The 23264-nt window shown below is 50.2% G+C and overlaps 1 protein-coding gene and 1 long non-coding RNA gene across 2 annotated transcripts in view; one reads left to right on the forward strand and one right to left on the reverse strand.

Annotated features, from left to right (window-relative positions):
* Nucleotides 1-295: 295 nt before the first annotated feature.
* The window catches only part of MEI1 (meiotic double-stranded break formation protein 1), a 60108-nt gene continuing 37139 nt past the window's right edge, over nt 296-23264 (reverse strand). Inside the window, exons 23-31 of the mRNA XM_031940686.1 lie at nt 23147-23257; nt 22014-22201; nt 20578-20659; nt 20259-20434; nt 3894-3975; nt 3012-3118; nt 1665-1790; nt 980-1089; nt 296-587 (exon numbers count right to left, since the gene is read on the reverse strand). Coding sequence (XP_031796546.1) covers nt 542-587; nt 980-1089; nt 1665-1790; nt 3012-3118; nt 3894-3975; nt 20259-20434; nt 20578-20659; nt 22014-22201; nt 23147-23257 — 1028 coding nt within the window. The 3' untranslated portion in view covers nt 296-541. The remainder of the gene's footprint in view (nt 588-979; nt 1090-1664; nt 1791-3011; nt 3119-3893; nt 3976-20258; nt 20435-20577; nt 20660-22013; nt 22202-23146; nt 23258-23264) is intronic.
* LOC116419627 lies at nt 1738-2999 on the forward strand. The gene is made up of 3 exons (XR_004229884.1): nt 1738-1812; nt 2002-2147; nt 2732-2999. It is a non-coding gene; the product is annotated as an uncharacterized LOC116419627 (long non-coding RNA).

A 23264-nucleotide genomic window follows, 5' to 3' on the forward strand; every position in this document is an offset into this window, starting at 1 on the left:
CTGGAGGAGCGTGTCGGCTGCATCTCCCTCCGGCTGCAGACAGGGCCACACCGCAGGGGGACGTATCACCACTGGCCATTCCAGCACCTCCCCTAGGGCCTCTGGTTGGAGGACTGAGGACAACCAGAGGCTGGCCCCTGGGCCTCTTTTCTCATCTGTAAAGTGAGGGGGCTCACCCCCTCCAGGTCTAAATCCACCATGTGATAATCTCCCCAGGCCCTTCAGCTCTGGGAGCCATCACCAGCCACAAGTTCCTGTCTGGGAGGATGCCGGGGGCCCATGGGCCGGGTGTGGATGAGACCCAGGCCCAGGACATTGGGGCCTTCGCTGACCTCCGAGCCCGGCCAGGCAGGGACGGAGGACTTGTCCCCGGGGCTGCCTCCCTCAGGAAGAATCAGAGAGGGTCGGGGGAGAAGAGAACACCCCGTCTTTATTTCCTGACTGCCACAAGCACAGCACAAGCAGCCGCCCGAGCCGCGAATCGCTCCCAGCTCTCCCAGAGCCCAGCACTGGAGGCCCGGCTCCTTCCCTCGGCTCCAGCTCAGTCTCGGATGTGGGAGTAGGACACCGCCACCCCTCCCAGACATCTGACAGCAGGGATGAGAGGACAATCACAAGAAGGGCGGCCCGGGGAGGGGCCCGTGGAGGGGCCGAGGGCAGCTCTGTGGGCCACATGCTCCCGGGGGATGTGGCCAGAGCCCCTGGGGAGGGGTTTGGGCCCAGGGGTCCCATCTGACTCCTAGGGATGGGGCAGAGGCGAGGTGGGGGAAGCCTCCTTCTTCCCCCCTCCCCGCAGCCCTAGCTCTTGTCCTCCTCCCACCTCCCCCGCCTCGCTCCCACAGCCTTGACCCACCTATAACCCACCGTCCCCCCGTTTGGCCTGGATCTGCCAGCCTCAAATCATTAGACTCCCTGTAAATCTAGGGTCCTCTGGGAAAAGAAGCCCAAGCCCAGCCCTTGGGACTGTGGGAAAGGATACACCAAATCCTGATGGTGCGGGGGGGCCAATGTTCTTCCCGAGAGGGTCTCCAGCAGGGTCTGAACAGCCATAGCCGAGGCTGTGTTAGACAGAGCGCCTTTACTCTGAACCTGGGGGGACAGCAAGCGAAGAGACAGTCCTCCCTCGCCCAGTCCTGAGCCTCCCACCACGGCTCTGCAGGGGCCCGACAGGAAGCTGCCCCAGGGACGGGTAACTACAAAACACCTGCCCTCTCTGGGAGGTAGGCCAAGGATCCATGGGAAGGAGACCCCTAGGGTGGTATGGAGGATGCAGCTGGCACTGCCTGGGCACTGCGAGGTGAGCTGGGCCTGCAGAGCCCAGCAGCTCACTGCCCAGCCGTCTGGGGACTGCAGCTCACAGTGGGGGGCCCTCTGCCCACCTCCTGGGCTCTCCTGGGGACAGTCAGGGCCGCCACAGGAGGACAAAGGCCTGTGGGAGCTGTGCCCCCTTTATGGAGGGCAGAAGGCAGCCGCACAGACACAGCCAGGAGCACACGCGTGTGCACACATACAGTCACAGACCCATGCTCTCTGAGCATCACAGGTAACAGCTGGCTCCCGAGCCGGTTTCTGGGGAGACCCCACCCTTGTCCCCTTATTCCCATCCGTCCCCGCTCCTCCCCCCACACCCTTAGCCGTCCCTTTCCTCTCCCACATGGGCCCACCTGCAGCAGGAAGCTGGACAGAGCCCGGAGCGTGGCCGTGGAGAGCTCTGAGAAGTTGACCTTGGCCGTCTCTTGCAGAATGTAGCTGATGTCGTCCTCTCCCAGGACGCTGCTGCTGCCCACAAACTGGGCCCAAAAGAAAGCCCCGGTAAGAAGGGCCGTGGCTGGCCAGTGGGCGTCCCTGGCCAGGCTGGGGGGCAGGGGGGCACCCAGCAGGAGGGCAGAGGCCTCACTCAGAAATGCAGGTCGGAGGCTGAGCCATCCCATAGGCCGGAGGGAGGCGTGGCTCGGGACCCCTTTAACCACCCTGGCACTGACCTCCCCCTTTCCCCTACAGGACCCCGTTTCCTGCTGAAGGTTTGTGTCCAGGAATGGTGCCTCCCAGAGAAGGCGGAGATCACATCTGTGGTGGGCTACCCCTCTGGCCCCCGGGCCCAGCAAAATGAGCACGACCCCGGCCCTCCCAGCGCTGCTGGACGTACGGTACAGTGCCCTCGGCCCTTCTGCCCATATGGCCTCACACCAGCCCCTCTTGTAACCAAATATCGCAATGGCTTTGCAGTCAAGCTCCTGGGGGACCCAGGGATGGGGTCACCTCCATGGTCCTCCCCAGGCCTTCTTCCCCTTGTCTTGGCCAGCAGGGATTACCGCCCCCCCCAGAAGTGTTTTAACCGGGGTCTTCCCAGCTAAGGGGTCTAGGAACTTAGAAAAAAATTACACTTTTATGTTCACTAACGTCTAAGTGAAATTTAGAACTTGCTTATGAATTTTAAAAACTCATTCAGCCTTTGCCAGGAGATTGGGGCCCACAGGGCTCGAGAGCCTCCGAGGCCAGCCGCCAGGCAAGGCCTGCTTTGGCTAAAGTGCAAAAGCCTGAGGCACCAGCCCTGTCAAAGGAAGAGGAACAAGCCCCGCAGGAGGTCACTCTCCCAGAGTTCTCCCAAATGGCTAGTTTGAATTTAGATACAAAACAGAGACTGGATGGAGTGCCAAATTTTTTTTGGGGGGGGGACCCTGAGTTCAAATTTTGCCTTAGGCATTTATTAGCTAATTCTAAGTTCTTGCAGCCATGTAGCTCTTGAAGGCTCTGCCCATGGAAGACCAGGTTGGTGTGGAGCCCAGGGCCCTGGGTCTGCTGCTGGGGCCACCGAGAGCAGAGACCACGGCCACAGCCACCCACAAGGTGACCCAGGGCTCCCCCACAAAAGGGAACAAGGGTGGACTGCTTGCCCAAGCTCGGATATTCCGAGACCCTAACCTGCATCCTACTGTTGGCAGCCCCCGGGGTGCTCAGGATCCCCAGCCCCAGTGGCCCAGGACCTTCAGGCCACTCCTTCTTCTACTCACCAGGGTCATGAGCCTCAGGATCTCTGGATTAAGGAAGGAATTGTTTCCAGCATCCAAGAGAGTAAACAGCAGGAATCGATTCCAGGGCTGGGAGGCCACATGCAGGGCTGCGGGAAGCAAAAACACACCAAGCCTAGGCACGGGGCAGCCTCTCCCCCTACTGCTGGGGATGAGGCGGGGGCTGGCTCTGAGAGCAGACCTGGCCCCGTGTGCTAGGACCCGGTCGGAGAGCCAGGACACAGGGTGGGAGTCAGAATGTGCGGGTTCCAGTCCTGCCTCCCTCACTGACTCCTTGTGGCTCCGTTTCCTGCTCCATAAAGTGAGGAGTTGGAGATGAGCTCAGGCCATCCCCCTCCCCCGGAGCCCTGAGTGATCCATGGTACAGAAAAGTCCCCTCGGTGTCCCCCGCGGCGCTCTGGGAAGCTGGGGCCTGGAGCGTTTGCACCCTGGGTGTTGCTCCACTGATGAATCCTCAGGGTCCTCTCCCCCCAATTAGAAAGACTTTAAGGACCTCTGGTCCCACCTTCTACTTCTTTCCAACAAAATAAAGTTCTAGGGGACCTCCCCACACACTTATGTGTTTAGTTTCACAGCCAGGAAGTTCCTCCTGCTGTCTAACCCTCAGCCCCCTCAGAGCAGAGAAGGAAAGGGGAAAGAAGGGGAAGAGGAAATGGCCAGTACAAAAGTGGGACAGGGAGGAAGAGGAAAAAGAAATCTGAACAAACAAAGTCAGGGACAAAAAGGCCAGTCCTGGTCTGGCTAAGATCCCCAACTGGCACTGGCTTCGGGCACCTTCTTGTGTCCTGATCCCAGAGGCTTCCCAGCAGGAAGGACAAGGGATGGGTTCCCTTCCCCCAAGGGATGAGGGCAAAGGAGCTTTACCTACGTCCGGGCTCCTGGTTTGCAGGAAGTCCAACAGGGCCTCCAGGCAGCCCACCACAGCCTGTGTCAGCAGCAGGTCCTTCTGGAAGAGACAGAGTAATCTTGCTAGGGAGCCTCGCCAGAGACCACCGGGACAGGTGGAGGGGACTGCCGACATCCCTGGTCTCCTGAGCATCCAAAGCAGCCTACCTGAACAGAAAACAGGCAGCACACCGTATCAGGGTGGGGAGGAGGGAAGATAGGAGGTAGAAGGCCGAAAGCTCCAGGGGAAGTCCTGCAGTGCGTGGGCCCAGACTCCTGGGTCTACCACCGGGTCCTCGGTCCTCATAGCCAATCTTGGGCTGTGTTGGAAGGGGCGGGGCTCCCAAGAAGAGGGACATGGAGGGTCCCCTGTCAGCCTTCATCTGGGCCCAGTAAATAAGTGGGAGAGGATCCTGAGAAGGGCAGCTAGGAGGATCAAGGGCCTGGAGACCATGTCACGAAAGGACCTGCCCAAGACCACGTCTCTCTGGGAGGATCTAGTAAGGTTTCTGGGAGACTCGGCACCTCAGGTAGGATTTGAAGGACTCTGACCAGAGGCAGAGCTTTCCCTGCTAATTTCCTATTATCCCTATCTACAGCCTGCTTTGTAATATACCTGTTTGCATGCTGTCTCTCCCATTACATGGTGAGCTCCTCCAGGACAGAGCTTCAAAATCTTTTGCTCCTTTTTTGTAACCTCAGGACTTAGCACAGTACTTGGCACACAGTAGCTTACTAAATGTTTACTGAATGAATGAATCTGGTGCAATAGAAAGGGAACCATTTCCATTCTGTTAATAAGCGGTTGAAGGAGATGACCAAAGAGATTTGAAAAAGAATTACAAACAACAAATGACCTTCTGAAATGAGGCTCTTAGACACTAATAGTAAACAAGATTAAATCAAAACTGGAGGATTAAAATTGGCCACGGTTACAAAACCAGAAACAGTTTGTGTTGGAGGCTCCAGGGGAACAGGGTTTGTGACTTAGCTTCTGGAGCTGTGAGCTGGTACTACCATGCTGGATTTCAATTCAGAATTTTCCAAGGCAAGTGACTGAAGTACCTCTATTTTTAGAATTCAACCTAAAAACTCACAACTGCCCTCTTTGTGATGGCAAGAGCTGGGAAGAAAGTGGGTGCTATCAGGAGGTGCTATCAAAAGAAATTAAGATAAATGAATGTAATAGAACATGATTATGGGGAATTTGGAGAAATTGAAAAGACTTATGGGAACTGAACCAAAGTAAAAAAAAAAAAGGCAGAAACAAGCAATAAGCAGACAACATACACACTATCCACCTCCACATAGAGGAAGCTATACCCTGAGCCACCAAAGGGCCTGAAGAACAGAGTGTGAAATCCACCTCCTTCCTCCCAGGGCAGGAAGTTCGATGCAGATAGCAAATCAGATGCCTCCACTTAATTGTTTTTATTGTCATAAAGAGGTTTGGATCTGGAGGGGCAGAGAATTTTCTTCCATAAATAACTAATGTAGCAAGAACAGACCCCCATTAAATTAATTAATTTATATAATATAAATTTATATAATTTATATTTAATAATATATATAAATATAATACTAAATTATATTTATAGTTATATAATATAAATTATATATAATATAAAAATAAATTTTTTAAAAATTAATTAAATTTTTTAAATGGAGAATTAAACTTCTCAAGCCAAGAGAGAATTACAGTGGACTATCAAATCTCAGAGTTGTACGAGACCTTAGAAATCACCCAACTCATCCTCAGTGAGTGGGGAAGGAGCTGGGGAGAGAGAGAGAATTTAGGATTCCAAATTTAGAAAAAATGAATGTTAAAAGTAAATAATTATATTTTAAAATCCTCTCTACATTTCTCACGTACATACTCGGTATCTCTCAGTGTTCTTTGGGCAGCTCTTTGCTACTCCAGACTTACACTGAGCTTGCCTTTTCCTGAAAGGCCTAGATTTTTATTTTCCCTGTTTGTTTCCTGAAGGCAGAGGCAAGTGTAAGACTTTACATTTATTCCAAGTCCATTTCAGCTTATTAGATTCAGCCCAGGGTTTTAGCCTGTCAGTATCTGTTAGAATCCCGACTCTATAATACAAAGTACCAATTATCTCCACAGGTCCATGTTACGCTCAAATTTGCCAAGTGCACAGTCTACTCCTTCACCCAAGTTATTGTCAGAAATGGGAACTAGCACAGGCCAGGCGTAGAATCCTGGACCACTCTACCAGAAACCCCCTTCCAAGCCAATGCTTGATTCCATTTGACCATTCAACCAGTCCTGAATCCCCCTCACTATATGGCTATCTGGTTCATATAGCTACATCTTGTTCAGAAAAAAAAAAAAAAAAAAAAAAAAAAGGCAGGAAAGATTTGGTCAAAGGTTAGTCAAAAGTCCAGATGACCTCTCTATATAGCATTTCCATAATCTCTCAGTCTAGTAAACTTGTTCAGAAGAACATGAGACTAGTCTAATCTGACCTACTTTTGTTGGAACTATTCTGAGTTTTAGGATTACTGACCAATTGGCCTGTGGTCTGCAGAATCTATGCTCTTCCCCTTTTCAAAAATCTGGAAAGTATTGCATTTAGATTAAAATCAGAAGACCTGGATTTAAATAAATCCCAGTTCTGGAACTCATCAGCTGTGCACTCTTTATCCAGTCACTGCCCTTCTCTGGGCCTATTACATCATCTGTAAAATGAGACAAATCTTGTCAGCATTACCCCTCATAAACCTGTAATGAGAAGAAAGTGCTCGTAAATCATTAAACATGGGTAAATGTGAGTTATTATTGTAATCAGAAGGCATATAATATATATTATTGTAATCAGAAGGCTGTTGTGTTCCACATGTGAAAGATGGTCAGCAAGAAAGCTCAGAAGGCAGGCTGAGGTCAGGGAAGAACTAAGAGTCCAGTTTTGCGGAAACACGGTGGAAGAGAAGGGGATATTCACAATCCTCCAATCCCTCTGTGATCTTGCCGATTCAGGAGATGCCTCCAGTGATGGAGCTCAAATCTAGTCCATGCCTGCCCGTCTGGTTCAGCTCTTATGCATTAGAGAGATCCCTCCATTTCTCGTAATATCACCAATGTTGGAGCTCTCTGGCTATCATGTGAACAGTTCATTTTCTCATCCTATTAGACAAATCTCTGATGGAATCTCTTGTTTTGGGGCTTGATGGGATGGGACGATCGTATGGCCTCCACAATCGGCAACATCTGAAGGTCTTCTCCCTTCATAGGAAATACTTCTCCAACCTGGCCGCTATGCTGAATGGATCTCCTCCATGAGGTTTGGCCATTGCAACTCATAAGAAAAGGGTGGCTTTCAAAGCCAAGGTGAGATCCATGCTTCCAGGGAGACCGGCAAAGGGTCTTCAGAGGCCAAAAGATGAGACTAAGATAGAAGTGAAGCTTTCCTCACCCTAATTCCAATGCAAGACAGATATTCTTCACCAGGAAAGGGTTAAGTGCACCGTAAGGGGCCAGCCAGAATATAAACGCACCTCTAGAACAGCCTCCAGGCCCACCTTTATCCCTAGCCCCTCAGCAAGGTAACATTCCCACTGGAATATGGGAAGTGAAAATAGCCGAACTGAGATCAACCAACCAAACCCAACATCCACTCTGTGCCTTAAAAAGGGAAAGGACCTAGGAGAGGGACATCTCCCCCCATCTCCAGCCTCTAGATGACATTAATGGCATCAAAGGAGAGAAGGTTTTGCATTTCTTTAGCTAACGTTTCCATGAAGAAAGCTCAGGACCTTCTGGCCCTGCCAGTAACCGATTTTGGATTCCGATTCAAGATTTCTGAAAAGTAGCTGGAGATTCAAGTTGAACAGTTAATGGAATATAGGCTATCAAGGCCTATTCTCTCCGACTCCAACCCTCCATGACACTGAGTGTGTCTGTAGGAGAATGTATCCCTCCTGTTGGTCACAAATTGTCACTGCTGTCGCTGCCATACCATCTGAGTAACCATCTTTGCCAAAGAACCCAGCCTATTGGCTGATTAAGAGTGAACACACTGGTGAACGCTCATGGGCTGGTGTTTTAGAAGAGAACTCTGAAAGGGTCACCCCTAGTAATAGCCAACCTTTTGGGGACCTAACCAGCCAATAGCAGTGTGAGTTGGGTAAGTAAACCCCAAGGGGAGGTATTCTAATAATATACACTAATACAGAAGTTTGAGGTTTACAAAGTGTTTTCTTCTCATCAGTCCCATAAAGTGAGTGAATTATGCTCATTTTACAGATGAGGAAGCTGAGGCTCTGTGATAATGGGACTTGCCTATGGTCTTATAGGTAATAAGTGACGCAGGTCTCTGGACACCAAATCCAGCATGTTGCCAATTATACCCCACCTTGTTTCACTAACTGACAACCAATCACTAGGCCTTCATTAAGTCCCTCCTATAAGCCAAGCTTCCTCCAGTACCCTGGATTAGGCACCAGGCATACAAATACATAAAAAAAGCCCAACTTTTCCCCTCAAGGAATTTAATTTCTACAGCGAGGAGATAACATGTAAATAAGACAGGAAAGGTAAGTCGTGACATGGAGTCCCTTAAATGGCAGGCTGAGGCATCTGCCAGGAGCTCCAGCCAAAGGACCTTCCCCGAGTGTAAGGTCCTGCAGGGTAGGGCCCATTTTGTCTTTCTATCTTTCCTATCTTATAGCAGAGATATAAAAATGAATGACTAGAAAAAAGGAGGTTGTTCACCTAGCAAGAATGAGAGGTGAGGGCTTGTTTGGCCCCTAGAAGCCCAGGGAATTCCAGGCGGAGTTCATGGGAGAACCTGAACCAGAACCACATGGATGATATCATTGATCCATTAGTGCAATGGAATAACCCCAGTACCCAGAACTCAGTAGGACTTCAAAGAGAGTAGGCATTTAACAAAATGTTGGTTGCATGGAGCAGAAATCTCTCAATTCAGGAACACAGTGTCCTAAAAATGACAAATGAATTAAGCAAATCTTCAGCAGTCACCTCAGGATGAAGTTATTCCAATTTGAATTAGTCCAGGACCCTGAGGCTCACACCTTGACTCACAGATTAATAAAGGATGAGAACATATCATCCGATTTACGTAGCTCTCTGAGTGCCGGAAGACAGGACCCAAATAGTTTAGTGCTACTTGATGGCAAATGCTCTGGTTTGACTCATCTGTCACTTTTTCCAAATGGCAACAGGCTCAGAGTTAATCTGAAAGGGAGCTGGGGAAATTCACTCCATTAGCCTCTTCCTGAAGTGGGTAAAAACCCAGAAGCCTTCTTCTCTTACGGCCAGGGCTCTGAGCTGCTTCTAGCTTATCGGATCCCAAACTCTAGACTCTGCATGGAAAGGAAGATTCCCATTATTCTGATTCTGAAATTCATGCCCCACTTTCATTTGGTCACCTGCTTTCTGAAGTATTCTCTGCTTAACCAAATAAAACTACGTGTAAAGCTATTTGGGGGGCAGAGTAAATATAATTTTTCCTTTCCATTATAAAACCCGAACTATGTTCCCTTGGGGAAGAAAGGAAACTCTCTCAGAAGACTGGACTAAAAACATTTGCTAGAGAAGGGATGGCCCAAGGGATATGTAAAAACCAGGAGTTTGGACCCTGAAGATGCTAAATAAGGCCTCTTGGTTTTGCCTTGATACAGCCTTGCCCTGTTTTCCCCTGGAGTTTCTCTGCTCGGGCCTTTAAGAGTTTCTCTGCTGTTGGAGGATCTGACCCCCACAGTCTCCCATTCGGTTATTTTGGCAAACCCAAGGAACTAAGGAGGTAGTGGAATAAGGACAAAAGCATTAGCCTGGGAGTCAGTATACCCCCATCCCTAGGTTCCAGTTGTGTTTTGGGCCCTATGTAACTCTGGGTCCACCAGTCATTACCAAGGTCCAAAATTGAAGACCTCGATTTCACATTTCCGAGGGGCCTTCCCAGATTCCAAGAACTGGAGGGAACTTTAGGGGATTTGTAGTCCAACTCATCCTGAGTAGAAATGCCCTCTACGATATCCCTGAGCTGTCCACTTCAGCAACTCTCACCACTTCCTGAAGAGGCCTATTTGATCCTCAGGAAGCTCTGGTTATTGGGGTAGTTTTTCCTTAGACTGCAATATTGCAGAGGACCAGTGATATCATCTGTAGGGGTAAGGAGATTGTAAAGATGCATCTCTGCCCTTAGATTGCATTTTCCTAGTTTAAATTATAAGGCCAAAATGCTAAATCTAAAAGAAAGATCTTCCCTTAGTTACACTTTAATGACTAGCTATTATATCCGAAGCTAATGAGTAACAATAGTGAAAGTCCTAAATAGTGCCTGGTTTGCTCTCACCTCCTCCCATAAAAGCACCTGCTTGTCCTCCCGGTTTTTCCCCTAACTCCCTCTTGGAACTTAGGTCACCATCATTAGTGTTACAATAATTACTTTCCCTCTTGATTTGGACATGAGCCTGAGCCTACAAATTCTTTTGAGACAGCTCAAGACACTGGTCCGGAACCCCAATATATTTGGGGGTTCAACATCCTGCTCCCCAACAGGGGCATTCCTTCAAACAGAAGGCAGACAGATCACCCTCACCAAAGCTGCAACGTGTTGGTATGTGCCAAGGAGGCCAAACCCCACGTCCTCCTCAAGCTCCCTGGCAAGAGGCCAGCATCACTGAGGAGGCCCTGCCATGCTCTGGGGCTTGATACCATCTGGAGACAGAAACAACTGGAGGACCTCACCAACTCTACAGATTTGTTGTTGTTAGTAGTGTCTGACTCTTGGTGACCCCATCTGGGGTATTCTTGGCAAAGAGACTGGACTGGTTTGCCAGCTGTACAGAATCCCTCTTCTATCTGGACAAGACCTCCTCAACAACCCTGGTGAATGCCTTTCATGAATAAACATAGGGTTCCCTGTGGAGGCCTTATTTGGTGTTACAAACCAGGCCACTGGAGAGAGTAATCTTAGAGAGAATCTAAGTTCCTTGAGGGCTGGGCTGTTTTCCCTTTTGTCTTTGTATGCTAGGTGCCTAGCACAGTGCCACTCAGTAATTCTGTGCTGACTTACTGATCCTTGCGGCTGCATTTTCCAAGGACTTTTGTATGATCTTAACACATGCACAAGTGGTTTCTTTTTGGAAGGCAGTCTTCACTACCTCTACTGAATCAAATTTTTTTTTGTAATCAATAAGCAATGAACATAATAGGGCCTTGTATTCTGACACCTTTCTGGCATTGCTACTGGAAAACCTGCCTGTCCCCTTTATATTTTCACCCAGGCCATCCTTGATTTACATGGAGAATGTCCCCATAAAAATTTTATAAGGACAAGAAAGTAGGTATGTGGCAGGGTAATGGCTGATGTCCGCATTTCGCATTTAGTGAGTATTAATAGCATCCATGGGCAGTGGGATAGAGCAGGGGCTGGGAGATAGGAAGGTCTGCATTTAAAACCAGTCTCAAAGGCTTATTAGTTGTGTGATCCTGGGCAACCACTTCATCCTGCTTGCCTCAGTTTCCTCATCTGTAAAATGAGCTGGAGAAGGAAATGGTCAACCCCTCCAGTGTCTGTGCCAAGAAAATCCTAAATGGGGCCATGAAGAGTTGAAACATGACTGACAAACAATAGCATTGGATTTTTCTCCTCAGCCTCCCTGAAATAGGTGGTAACCATTTCAATGCCTTTATCTCTTCCCCAAAATTCCTCGGCATGGGAAGGGAAATCCAGGAGCAGGATGGGCTGCACCAGAGGTATTTAAGCAGAGTGCATGACTGATGGCTTGTCAGAGAGCTTGATTGCATCAGATGACTCCCAGGTCTCTTCTGATCGTGTCACTCAGAGATCTGCTCCAGCATCTCTGGGGGAGGGGTTTCTAACTCAGAAGTTGTTGTCCCTGGGAAGTGACTATCAGAGAAACCTTTCCAGTACCTAGTATCCTTCACAGCCAGACACAGTCCTCTAATGATTAACCTCCTCCAGTTAGGCAGGCCGAAGACACTGTTTCTTCTGGTCCTTCAGCTGGTGAACATGTGACATAAGAGCTTAGTGGGGAGCTCTTAGGGAGCCTTCCCTGTCCCTTTTGGAGCCCTGGGTCCTCCTGGGGTCTCAAACACAAGCAGAGGTTGCTAGGATACAGTCTCCAACTGCTGTCTCCCTAGGCGACAGCTCCCCCAGGGCACTGCCAAGGAGGCTGACCTCAGCCTGGAAGAAAGCCAGAGTTATAGGTCCACTTTAGTGCAGTGGTGGCCTGCCAGGCTGCTCTGAGGGACCGTGCGTCAGGCTTGCAGGGACTCCTGGTCCCACCCCAAGACCTCTCTCCAGCCCATGTTCCAAGGGATTTCTTTAGTTTCAACAACGTCCTTTAGTCCTTTTCCTTTCTGGGAAGATCGGTGGGTGAGTCTAGATGGACAGCAATTAAACTGGTGAAAGGAACCTGCTTGACAACATAAAACTGGTCACAACCTGCTCAGAGCCATGGGTAAGGACAGGCTGCCTCTGCTTAGCAGGATGCCCTAGATGCCACATATCCCTAGGCAGGGTAAGGCACAGAGGGCAGTTCCTTTAGGTTATGGCCGACTCTAGGACATCCTCACACAGGAAATCCAAAGGTTCTTCCTGCCTGAAGCACGAGCCAGGCCCTTCTGGACCACCCTTGCTCCTCTCCTGGGAGATGGCCCCAGAAACATGGGCTCTCTCCTTCTGGTGCCCCAGCCCAGACTGCTTCTTCTCTGGAAGCTTCCTTACTTAGCATTTCCAGCCTCCTGGAGAGTCATTACCTTCCCCGCTGCAGCAGTAGATATGGGAAAACAATCAGGTCTCCCTCTCAGGCATCATGAGGCAATCTCCAAGGGCTCCCTAGTCCAGTTCCCAGTTTCCAAATGAGGAACCTGGGATCTAAAAGGTAACTCCCGAGGTCACACGGACAGCGGTGCAGCCGAGCTCTCCTCCCTTCGGTGCCCCATTGCTGGTTTTTGCCAGTGAGATGGATCAACTTGGGCAGCATGGCAAGAGCTCAGGATCAGGCAGGAGCCTCCCTTCCTCTTCTTGCAGTGCCAGTTCAGGGTGATACCGCCGAGCACCCCCAGCTTCCCACTCCCTTTGGACACCTCACACAAGCAGCCACCAGAGACCATCCACACAGCCCAGCCCAGCTTCCTCAGAATGACTGGGGAGATGGAGAACAAATGGAGAGATGGCAGACCTATCCAAGGGGCTCGGTGACAGGTGATGACCAGGGATGGAGTCAACACGACCTGACCCAACCTGAAAAACTGACCCAGGTGAGTGCTTACTGAAGGGTCCCCCTGGCAGGGATAGTGAGCCAAAGGACTGGAGACATCAGGCCCCTTAAGTCAGCAGTCTTTGGAGCCCAGATGACAAGGGCACCATGTCTAGACTGGCTACACTCTGCTCTGGGCAGGCCACACCTGGGCAGACCACACAGTCGTTCTGGGCCAGGGACAGCTTGGAGCATACCCAAAGGAGCGGGGCCAGATGGTGGAGGAGGATAGTATGGCTGGAAGCCTGGGAAGCTTTGCCGCCAGCCAAAAAGGCACAATAAAAGTGGGGCTGAAAGCAGGAGACACCAGAGGGTCTCAGACCCCACAGTTCCTCAGTGTTGCCCCAGTCCCATAAGATGGTCCTGAGGGCACAAGGTCCCCATCGGGAATTAAACAGGTATTATTAGAAGGATTTCTCTAATCTTAAGTCACTTGGAAGCTCAGACTGAGAACTCCTTAGAAGACAGAAGCTGGCTCAGAGTCAGACTAAAGGTCTCTGGGCTCTGCAGAGCTGGCAGGCTATTCTATATTCCAAGAGAATTTGGCCAGTGGAGGCTAACTCTAATTTCTCCTTCTGGAGAAAAAGTGGTTTGGTCTGATGACCGAGTGTGAGAAAGTCTTGACTTTCTCACAGAAAGGGCCTAAATCTCACTCTTGTGAGGGGGATAAAGTTATATCTCACCTGGGGTATAACCTTATCTAGATTGTACAGAACCCACCTCCGGATAAAGCCCAGAGACTGGAATCAGAGCAAAGATTTACAATAGAGACACCAAAAATGAACATCCAGAATCTCCCAGCCCCGTGGGGAGAGGTGCGGGTCCCTAGTCTGGGAGCACCTAAGTTTAAAGAACTGGAGATGCCCACCCGAGAGGAAAACTGGGGCTGGGAAGAGAGAGAGCTGCCGCCTTCTCAGGACGCTCCCGCGTATCAGAGGCGTGTGTGACGTGTGTCATACACTTCAGAAAGCAGAACTGGGGTCAGTGGAAGCTACGTGGAGGTACATTTCAGAGAAAAATCAAGAATGGCCAACCTAGCGCCGACCAATCCCTGCTTCCCTGAAAGAGATAAGCTCCTATGCCCAAAATACTGTGCACAGCCTTTGGTTCAGCAGTGCCGTGACTGGGCCTGTATCCCAAGGAAATCATAAAAGAGGGAAAAGGGTCCGTGTGTGCAAAAGTGTTTGTAACGGCCCTTTTTGTGATGGCAAAGAGCCGGAAATTGAGTGGATGCCCGTTAATTGGGGAATGGTTGAATAAACGATAGTATATGAATGTGAAGGGATATCACTGTTCTAATCTAAGTCTGATTTCAGAAAAGCCTAGAAAGATTTACGTGAACTGATGCTGAGTGAAGAGAGTAGAACACAGGAGAACATTGTACACAAGATTGTGTGATGACCAGCTATGTTAGAATTAGTTCTTCTCAGGAATTCAGTGATCCAAGGCAATTCCAATAAACTTGGATAAAAAATGAAGACTATGGAGACCGAATGCCAATCAAAATATACTATTTTCACCTTTTCTTCCTTTTTTTTCCTTTCTTATGGTTTTTCCCTTTTGTTCTGATATTTCTTTTCCAACATGCCTCATACAGAAATATATTTAAAATGAATGCCCTTAGCACTGTCTCCGCCTTGGTCCAGTTCTTCCTCCTGGGTCCCCTCTGGTACAAGGACACAGCATAGACCAATCCCCAGTTGTTTTCTTTAGCTTGCTGGGCAGAGACACGAGGTATCCTGCCGCTTTCCTTCTGGCTTACAGGATTTATTTCAGGTGGTTCTTGGTGCTCTGTGTAGACCCACGAGACAGATTCTGGCCCTCAGGGAGCTTACATTCTGCTATGGGGAACATGGGCCAGAACAACCAGACACAAGACAACGTAAGGAGGAGGAGGTCCTCATGTTATCAGGAGGTGTTGAGCCATCATCACGTCTACAAGGCTAAATAGAAAAGGAGACACATCCTAGGCCACTCTGTAACAAGGAGAGGGATCAGGATCGACCCATCTTGGGGCAGTAGTTGGTTCATCAGTCTGGCTGGAACATATGGGAAGGGCAGTAATAAGGAGGCTACAGCCAAACTATGGGGTTTTATTTTAAGCCATAATGAAATAGGGAGCACTTGATCTTGGAGGCAATAGGGAGCCATTTTGGGAAGATTTTTGTGCAGGGTAATGATATGATTAGACCTAGCATTAGCAGGATTATTGTGACCTTTAATGCAGAAGACAGAGTGGATAAAAGAGAAACCGGAATCAAGGGGGAGAGTTTCGGTAGACTGTCAAGTTCCATGAGGGCAAGAACTATTTCTCATCTCCAGTAACTAACACAAATGCCTTGGACACATCAGTGCTTAATAAGTGTCTGTGTGAGTAGAAACCAATTACATCATTCAGATGGAAGGCTCCCCAAATGCCTGCCCCTTCTATTTTTCTGAGCAGGGGATTTGGCTCTAAAATGGGAGAGCAAAAGAAGAAGGGGACAAGCAGGGAAAAACCCAGCAGAATAAAGGTTTTTTCAAGCCAAAGGCCTCAAGGTCAGGGATGCCAGAGAAGGATGGGACAGGAGTTTCCTAGCAGGGCCAGCCCCAGAAGCAATGAGCTGGGGGAGACAAGCCCAGATGGTGGAGTAGTGGGAAGATGTTTCGTGCAGTTCTCCCCCACAACTCCTCCACAAAAATCTCGAAAAAGCTCCAGCTAAGTTGGTGGGAAAAATCCAAGAAAAAACTCCCACTTTGAGTTATTTTCTTGACCAAATAAGCACAGAGAGGTCAGTGGACACTGTGGGTCAAACCCAGAGTGGTCATACAGAGCCTTCCAGCTCAGGCACCAAAGAGAGGCTTTCCCATGGCTATAATCAGGGCAAGAAGAGGCCCCTGGCTGTGGGCAAGAAGCAGAATCGAGAATCAAGTAGAAGCTCTGTCATTCACCACTCAGTGCTGGGTCACAGATCCAGAGTAGCTGGAGGAAGAGATGTGCATGTGGTGGAGATGTGTCAGCTGGAAAGAAGAGTAGGGTAGTCCAGGGCAAAGAGCCCTCAATGGCCCTGATCTACAAGCTCAGAAGCAAGCATCAGCTGTGTGATTCTGACTGTTGGAGCTGAACCGAGTCTCAGTTTCAGCTCTCAGCTCAATTTGAAGCCTGCAGGAGGAAGCCCAGACCAAAGGAGCGCCTGTAGTCCGATACTCTGAACCCACAGGGCTTTCCATCTGGCAAACAGTCTACTGGAGCTATGACCAGGTCAAGCCCCAAGTTGTGTTGCTCAGACACAAACCCACATCAGGAACTTAGACCAGGATGGATGGTGGTACTCAAGATTTCACCCCGGATCAAACTGCTCTGGGTGCAACAAACGTTTAAGGTCTCCAAGATGAGTTGTCCTTGAGGTCCTGGCATCCAGAGCTGCAGAGAAGACTCTGGAATGGGGTCTAAGAAAAGGCCATCAGGTTTACTTATTGAGGTCATTGGTAACCTAGGAGATAGGAAATTTTAGTCTAATTGCATGGTCAGAAGCTGGATTACAAGGATTTGAGATGTGAGTAGGAGGTGAAGACATGACAGAAATAAACGTGGATGACTTTTCCTAGGAGTTTGGCTATAAAAGAGAGACAAGGCATAAAATGATAGCTTGTGGCACGGGGATAGCAGGGCCAAGGGAAGTTTTTAAGGATGGAGGAGACCTGGCTCTGTTTTTAGAAGAGAAAGAGCCAATAGATGAGAAAAAAAATTGAGAGACAGAGATAGAGAAAGAGAGAGATAGAGACAGACAGACAAAAAAGAGAAAGACAGAAACAGAGAGAATGGGTTTATGGAAGAAGGGGCAAGTTTCTGGAGAAGGAAGGTATGCAATCAAGGGCAAAGTAGAGGGGATGGTCTTGGAAAGAAGAAGGATCACTTCTTTTAAGACTGGAGTAAAGAAGAGAATAGAGAGTAAAGAAGAGGGGTTTTGAGGTGTGCAATAGGAGAGGAGCCTATAATAGATAGCCTCTATTTTCACAATTGGGGGCACCACTAACCATTAGCCTGCTTCTAGTGAATTAGCAGGATCAGGAACAAGTCCTCATCCTGGGAGTTAAGGTGCTCTTCTCTGCTGAGTACTAGTGCTAGAGAAGTAGCATGGTCTTTACAAGTCCTTACTTCCCTGGATGACTGTTCTAATCTGTCTATCTGAGAGGCAAGAGGAGACGTAGCGGACTCGATCAGACAAAAGGTTTTGAACTTCTGTTGTGGAGAGTAAGGAAAGACTCCTGTTGATATTAGATAAAATGAACTCTGATAACAGATTTCTGTTAGACTTTGATTTCTATTAGTAGTCAGTTGGGTAGCTTCCTCCAGTTTAGAAATACACGAATAGAACTGGAAGATTGTGAGGAGAACCCAAGCACGTGGTCTGGCAAGGGATGAGAGACATGTGACAGGAGCAAGGGATTCAAGAGTAGAGGAAGGTTAATGGTCCAAATAATCATGGAGAAAGTCCCGGAAGCTCAAAGTCTAGATGTGGAAGTTTGGTGATTTTGAGTGAATGAAAGAATTAAAAGATGCCATGGAGAACTAAGGTACTATTGCTTTTCTCAAGTGGTTCAGTGAAACAAGACTCCTGTGGAAGCCTAGAACCAGTAGGTTCTAGAGGAAGTTTCCAAGTCCAGCTGCCCTGGCTAGAGCTCCCCCCTCCTGGATTTAGGGATAGAGGCCTGGGCATTGTTTTCTCAGCTTGGTGACCCAGTGTCTCCCCAAACACCTCTACAGCTAAGTGGAGATAATAACAACTCCCAATCTCATACCTCTGCCCTGGGAGGGGAGTGTGGGGCTGTGATGGGAACCCAGGTTCAGGGGCTCCAAAAGGGAACAAGGCCCAAGGGACAGACTTTATCTAATTCAGACAATAAACGGCCCTCACTCTAATCACCTCCCCAAAGACCAGGTTCTTTTTGAGACTCCCCCAAGAGGGCTAGTGCACAATCACGTCATCGGTGATAATAATCACCTGTGTTTCCAAGGGACATTTTTTGCACAAATCTGAGGATGTCGGTATTATCACCCACACTTTACGATACAAACCACTACAGTATCTTTGCCAAGGATGGATCAGTAGGGTCGCGAGGACTCGGACACGACTTAAAAACGACCAAAGGACGACAACAAGGAGAAAACACAGGCTCCAAGAGGCTCACTGTCCTGCCCAGAGACCCCGGCTACACCGAAATGCCAGAGTTTTGACGTGAAGCCATTGGCAGGATGCCAGTTAAGTGCTCTCTCCACATTTCCCCAAGGTCCCTGATGCCAGAGACAGAGTAAAGTCTCTTCTTCACAGGCAGGGCCTGGAAGAGACAGACGCTGAGTCTAAAAATTTAAATACAAACAAAAAAGCAGCAGCCAGGGAAGTTTCCTGGAAGGAATGAAACCTGAATGAATACCATGGCCCAGGAAAGAGGGGCTGAGCAGGCTGGCATGGGCAGCAGGCCCCAGCGAGTTTCAGGATTACCGGCCCCCCGTGATTACCTGCTCCCACCCCTGAACAGGACCGATGGTCCTCTGGCCGCTGCTTGGAGGAGCCCCCGCCACTGTGGGACAGCTCTCATTGTAAGGAAGTTTTTCCTGACTTCCAGTCCAAATCTGCCTCTTTCCCGTGTTGTCTCTGCTCCTCCCTCTGGCCTCTGAAGGCCCAACAGAACAGGGCTAACACCCCTTCCACATGGCGGTGCTTCAACACCTAGAGATCCTCCTGGTGCCCACGATGAACGTTCTCTGGCCTATGGACAGGATGATGCCCCTGTCTGAGCAGGAAGTCAAAGAGCCTCAGAGACGTGGGGGGAGTAAAAAGAGGAAGTGTTTGGTGGTTTCCTGGAGCTTGGGGGTTTCTCAGAAGAAGGCATTCATCCAGTCTCACCTGAGAACCTCCTGCTTTCATAGCACACGCCTTCCCCAGAGACTTACTGCTAAGCACCGAACCTGAGTCATTAGCAAGGCCTCCCCAAGTTGCCACAAGCCCTAATAGTCTCCTCTGGCCCTCCCCCTAACATGGGCATCCTTTGTCCCTTCCCACTCCGCTCTCTTCTCAGGGCCTGTCTCCCATTTCTCTGGCTTGTCAGCCCTCCGGGGCTGGCCTGGCCCAGAACAGGGGCTCCTTCCAGCTGCTCCCTCGGGCCCTTCCAAGATGGCCAGAACTATCTTTCTCACAGGGAAGTTTTGACATAGCACTTGTCAGACCCATCAGAGACTCCCCACCAGGGCCAGATCCTTTGGTCCAGCCCCCCGGCCCCTCTGCAATGTGGGCCAGCCCCGGCCCCTCTGATCGCCTCCTCGGCTCCTGACCAAGAGGTGGCTGGGAGTCAAGGTCTGCCTGTCCCCCACGCAGGAAGGTGCTCCCCTGTTTGTGGCTTCTGAAGCTCCTTCTCCTCCAGACCCTCCCAGCAGTGGGGGCCTCCCTGTGAGTTAACCACAGGCATCCCTTTATTCTCCCCTCTGTACTATGGGTCCCAGAGAGGGCCTCAGTGCTTTGCCAACAGGCGGTCCCTAATAAGCATTTGCTGAATTCATTGCTAAATGAAGCTTCCTGGGAACAGAAGGCTTCAGGTCTCCCTCCACCCTGGGTGGGGGGGGGGGGGTTCTCACTATTCCCTGCTCTTGATAACATCCATGGCTTAGCTAGAGCTAAAGGTTTTTTTAGACCAGGGGTGGAGAATGTCCACCGGCCTGAGTCATCATTTGTTAAGGCAACCACGGGCAATGATGGGCTGAAAGCAGGGTACAACCACCTCCTCCTGCTTGAGTTCTAGGAGTTGATAGTTTTGTATGGCCTGTGGACGATGTTATAAAAGATCCAAATGACTCCTGACAGAGAAAAAGTTCCCCAGCTCTGCTCTAGACCTTACCAGGGGTCTCAGTTTACTCATCTGTAAAACAAAAGGTTGCTCTAGACTCTTCTAGTCCTTGGAATCAAGCCTGGGCAGTAATCTGGGCCCCCCAGAGTGGGGGGAAAGGAAGGACTCGGAGTGAGTGGTCACCTAAGGCCTCCTTGGCTCCTGGCAGTGGGCAGGAGAGAGCAGCCTCGTGTCCCTCTTGAGCCCAGCACTTACCTGCACCAGAAGGTTCTGAAGGCTGATCACGAGAGACAGGACCTGGTAAAGGGACAGTGGGGAGAGGGCAGAATCCTCCTGAGAGGGCGGCCATCCTGAGTCTGGGCTGACCAGTGTCACCAGGGCTGAGGAGAAGTTCTGTTCCAGTGCTGTCCGCAGGAACCTAAGGATGCTGACTGCACAGAGAACACCTTCCTCTACCCTCAGTCCCCCAGGATGCCCCAGCAGCCCCCCTGCAGCCCACCCCCTCCACCACAGCTGGCCACCGTGAGTGCTTGGGACAGAAGGCTTCCCCCTATGATCCCCCTCCCACACGCACCTGAGAACAAGGCGGCTTTCCTCTTACTGAAAGTGAGGGTATGCAGGACTTTATTCAGTTCTACCGTGAGCTTCTGGTGGACCTGTCCAGAGCAGAGAGAATGGCCTGAACATGAAGAACGAGGGCCGTGCTCCCTGTGGGGATCTCTCCCAGGGAGAAAGCTCCTTGTCCTTCAGGAGCTTACTAGCAAATGGGGGAGGGAGGAGTGGGACACACCTCCCCAAGTAAAAAGGACACAGGTTAGGTGGGTGGGAGGTGGGGGGAGGGAGGAAAGTCAAGCTGAGTGTCAAAGAAACCCAGAGGAAGGGGAGAAAAAAACCCCTCTTCCTCCTTTCCCTTCTGCCTCCATTGACAAAAGAGAATCCGGAAATTAGCCAAGTCTCCAGAAAGGCCCCTTCCCTCTCTGGGTACCATGTTGACTCATCTTGAATTCCTCCCCTTCAGCCCCCCAAACTGGCCCCGGCTGCTTTCCCAATTCCTCCAATCCAGCCTGATGTGTAGCTGGACAAGGAAGGGGTATTTGAATAGGCAAATAGTGAATTAGCATCATGATGGAAGTTGGGTTTGGCCCCCAGAAACTGGAAGGGTCTCGGGGACCCTTTGAGAACTGCCGGTCAAGCCCAGGGAGGGATCTGTGGTCTGCAGCCTGAACCATGTGCCCACCCTGAGTGACATCCCTGCCCCTCAAGTTCTGGCCTTGTCTCGTGCTCATACATGGGGCATTCTGGAGTTCCCTGAAAACAGGGATTCTGCAGATCCAGGACGAGGAGCACCACAAGGCTACACCCAGTCAGTACTTAATGGGCCCAGACCCAGGTACTCACCACCCACATGCCCTTCTTATGCCTTAGCTGTCTCCTCGGAGAAATGAGGGGAGGAGAGAGGCCTCCTGAGCCCGCTCTAAAGCTGGCATTGTTATCCTAGACAATCCTCAGCTGGTCTCCTAGTCCCATAGGTGAAAATCTGGGGGTCAGCAGTCCTGATGGACCAGGCCATCCTCAGCAACAAGATCAACCAAATCATTTCTAATGGAGCAGTAATGAACTGAACCAGCTATACCCAGAAAAAGAACTCTGGGAGATGACTAAAACCATTACATTGAATTCTAATCCCTATATTTATGCACACATGCATTTTTGATTTCCTTCATAAGCTAATTGTACAATAATTCAGAGTCTGATTCTTTTTGTACAGTAAAATAATGTTTTGGTCATGTATACTTATTATGTATCTAAGTTATATTTTAATATATTTAACATCTACTGGTCATCCTGCCATTTAGGGAGGGGTGGGGGTAAGAGGTGAAAATTGGAACAAGAGGTTTGGCAATTGTTAATGCTGTAAAGTTACCCATGTATATATCCTGTAAATAAAAGGCTATTAAATTAAAAAAAAAAATCTGGGGGTCAGGGTGGGAGATGAGGTAAGAGACTCACCTCCAACCCTCCAAGGTGCTGCTGAGCAGAGAGAGAGGCCGTGAGCAGCCAGCCTGAGCAGAGGAGGGCTGTCTCCTTCATGCAGGGACCCGAGAGCACAGGGCCAGGGGCTGGCTCCTTCCAGGTGAGCCCCAGAATCTTCTGCAGCAGCGTGAGGAGAGGGGTGCTGGAGAGAATCACAGCCGCCGCTGCAGGGGAAGAAGGTGGGCACAGCACATTCACAAGAGAGCAGGGCCACGACAGCCAGCCACCAGATGCCAGGGAAAGCAGTCAGGAGGAGAGGAGAAGCTGGCAGCATGAACATACAGTAGGCAATCAGCAAATATCCAAGGGAGGAAGGGAGGGAAGAAGAGAGGAAGGGAGAAAGGGAGGGAGGGAAGGAGAAAGGGAGGGAAGGAAGGAGAAAGGAGAGAGAAGGAAGGAAGGAAGGAAGGAAGGAAGGAAGGAAGGAAGGAAGGAAGGAAGGAAGGAAGGAAGGGAGGGAGGGAGGGAGGGAGGGAGGGAAAAAGGGAGGGAGGAAAAGAGGGAGGGAGAGAGAAAAAGAGGGAGGGAGAGAGGAAAGGAGGAAAGGAGGAAGGAAGGAAGGGAGGGAGGGAGGGAGGAAGGGAGGGAGGGAAGGAGGGAAGGGAGGAAGGGAGGGAAGGAAGGGAGGAAGGGAGGGAGGGAGGGAGGGAGGGAAGGAGGAAGGAGGAAGGGAGGAAGGAAGGGAGGGAGGGAGGGAGGGAGGAAGGAAGGGAGGAAGGAAGGAAGGAAGGGAGGCACTCCCACCTTCCTTCGCCCAACTCTGCAGACCTCCCTTTGTGTTTCATGGCTACAGTCCACCTGGAACCCTAGTCACTGGACAGTCTCCTTCTGCTTCCTCGGCCTCAGTGCACTGCATCCCTCTTGTGCCCATTTTCAAAGGGCAACTCTGGCCCCCGTTGGCAAGCATCTGGAGCCCAGTGCCTCTTTCCCTGGGTCTCCATCTCCTTGTGGCCCGCACTTCTCAGGCTCCCAGCTCATGTGCCTTAATGTTTCAGAAGGTCCCGCCAGACTGGCCCGGAGAGGTGGGCTCCGGTTTCAGGCAGGCCTCCCACAAAGCTGCTCTCCTCTGCCCCCTTCCCCTTAGGCCAGCCCAGCCTGGATCCCAGTACCTCGTTTCTGGCTGCTGGGGGTGGTTTGGTGGAGATTCCAGTACAGGAAGTTGAAGGCAGGCTGCAGCATCTCCATGTTGTCCAGGCTGCACCTCCCACACAGGTTGCTCACTGTGAA

The sequence above is a fragment of the Sarcophilus harrisii genome, chromosome 5 (genome assembly GCF_902635505.1).
Source record: "Sarcophilus harrisii chromosome 5, mSarHar1.11, whole genome shotgun sequence".
Lineage (NCBI taxonomy): Eukaryota > Metazoa > Chordata > Mammalia > Dasyuromorphia > Dasyuridae > Sarcophilus > Sarcophilus harrisii.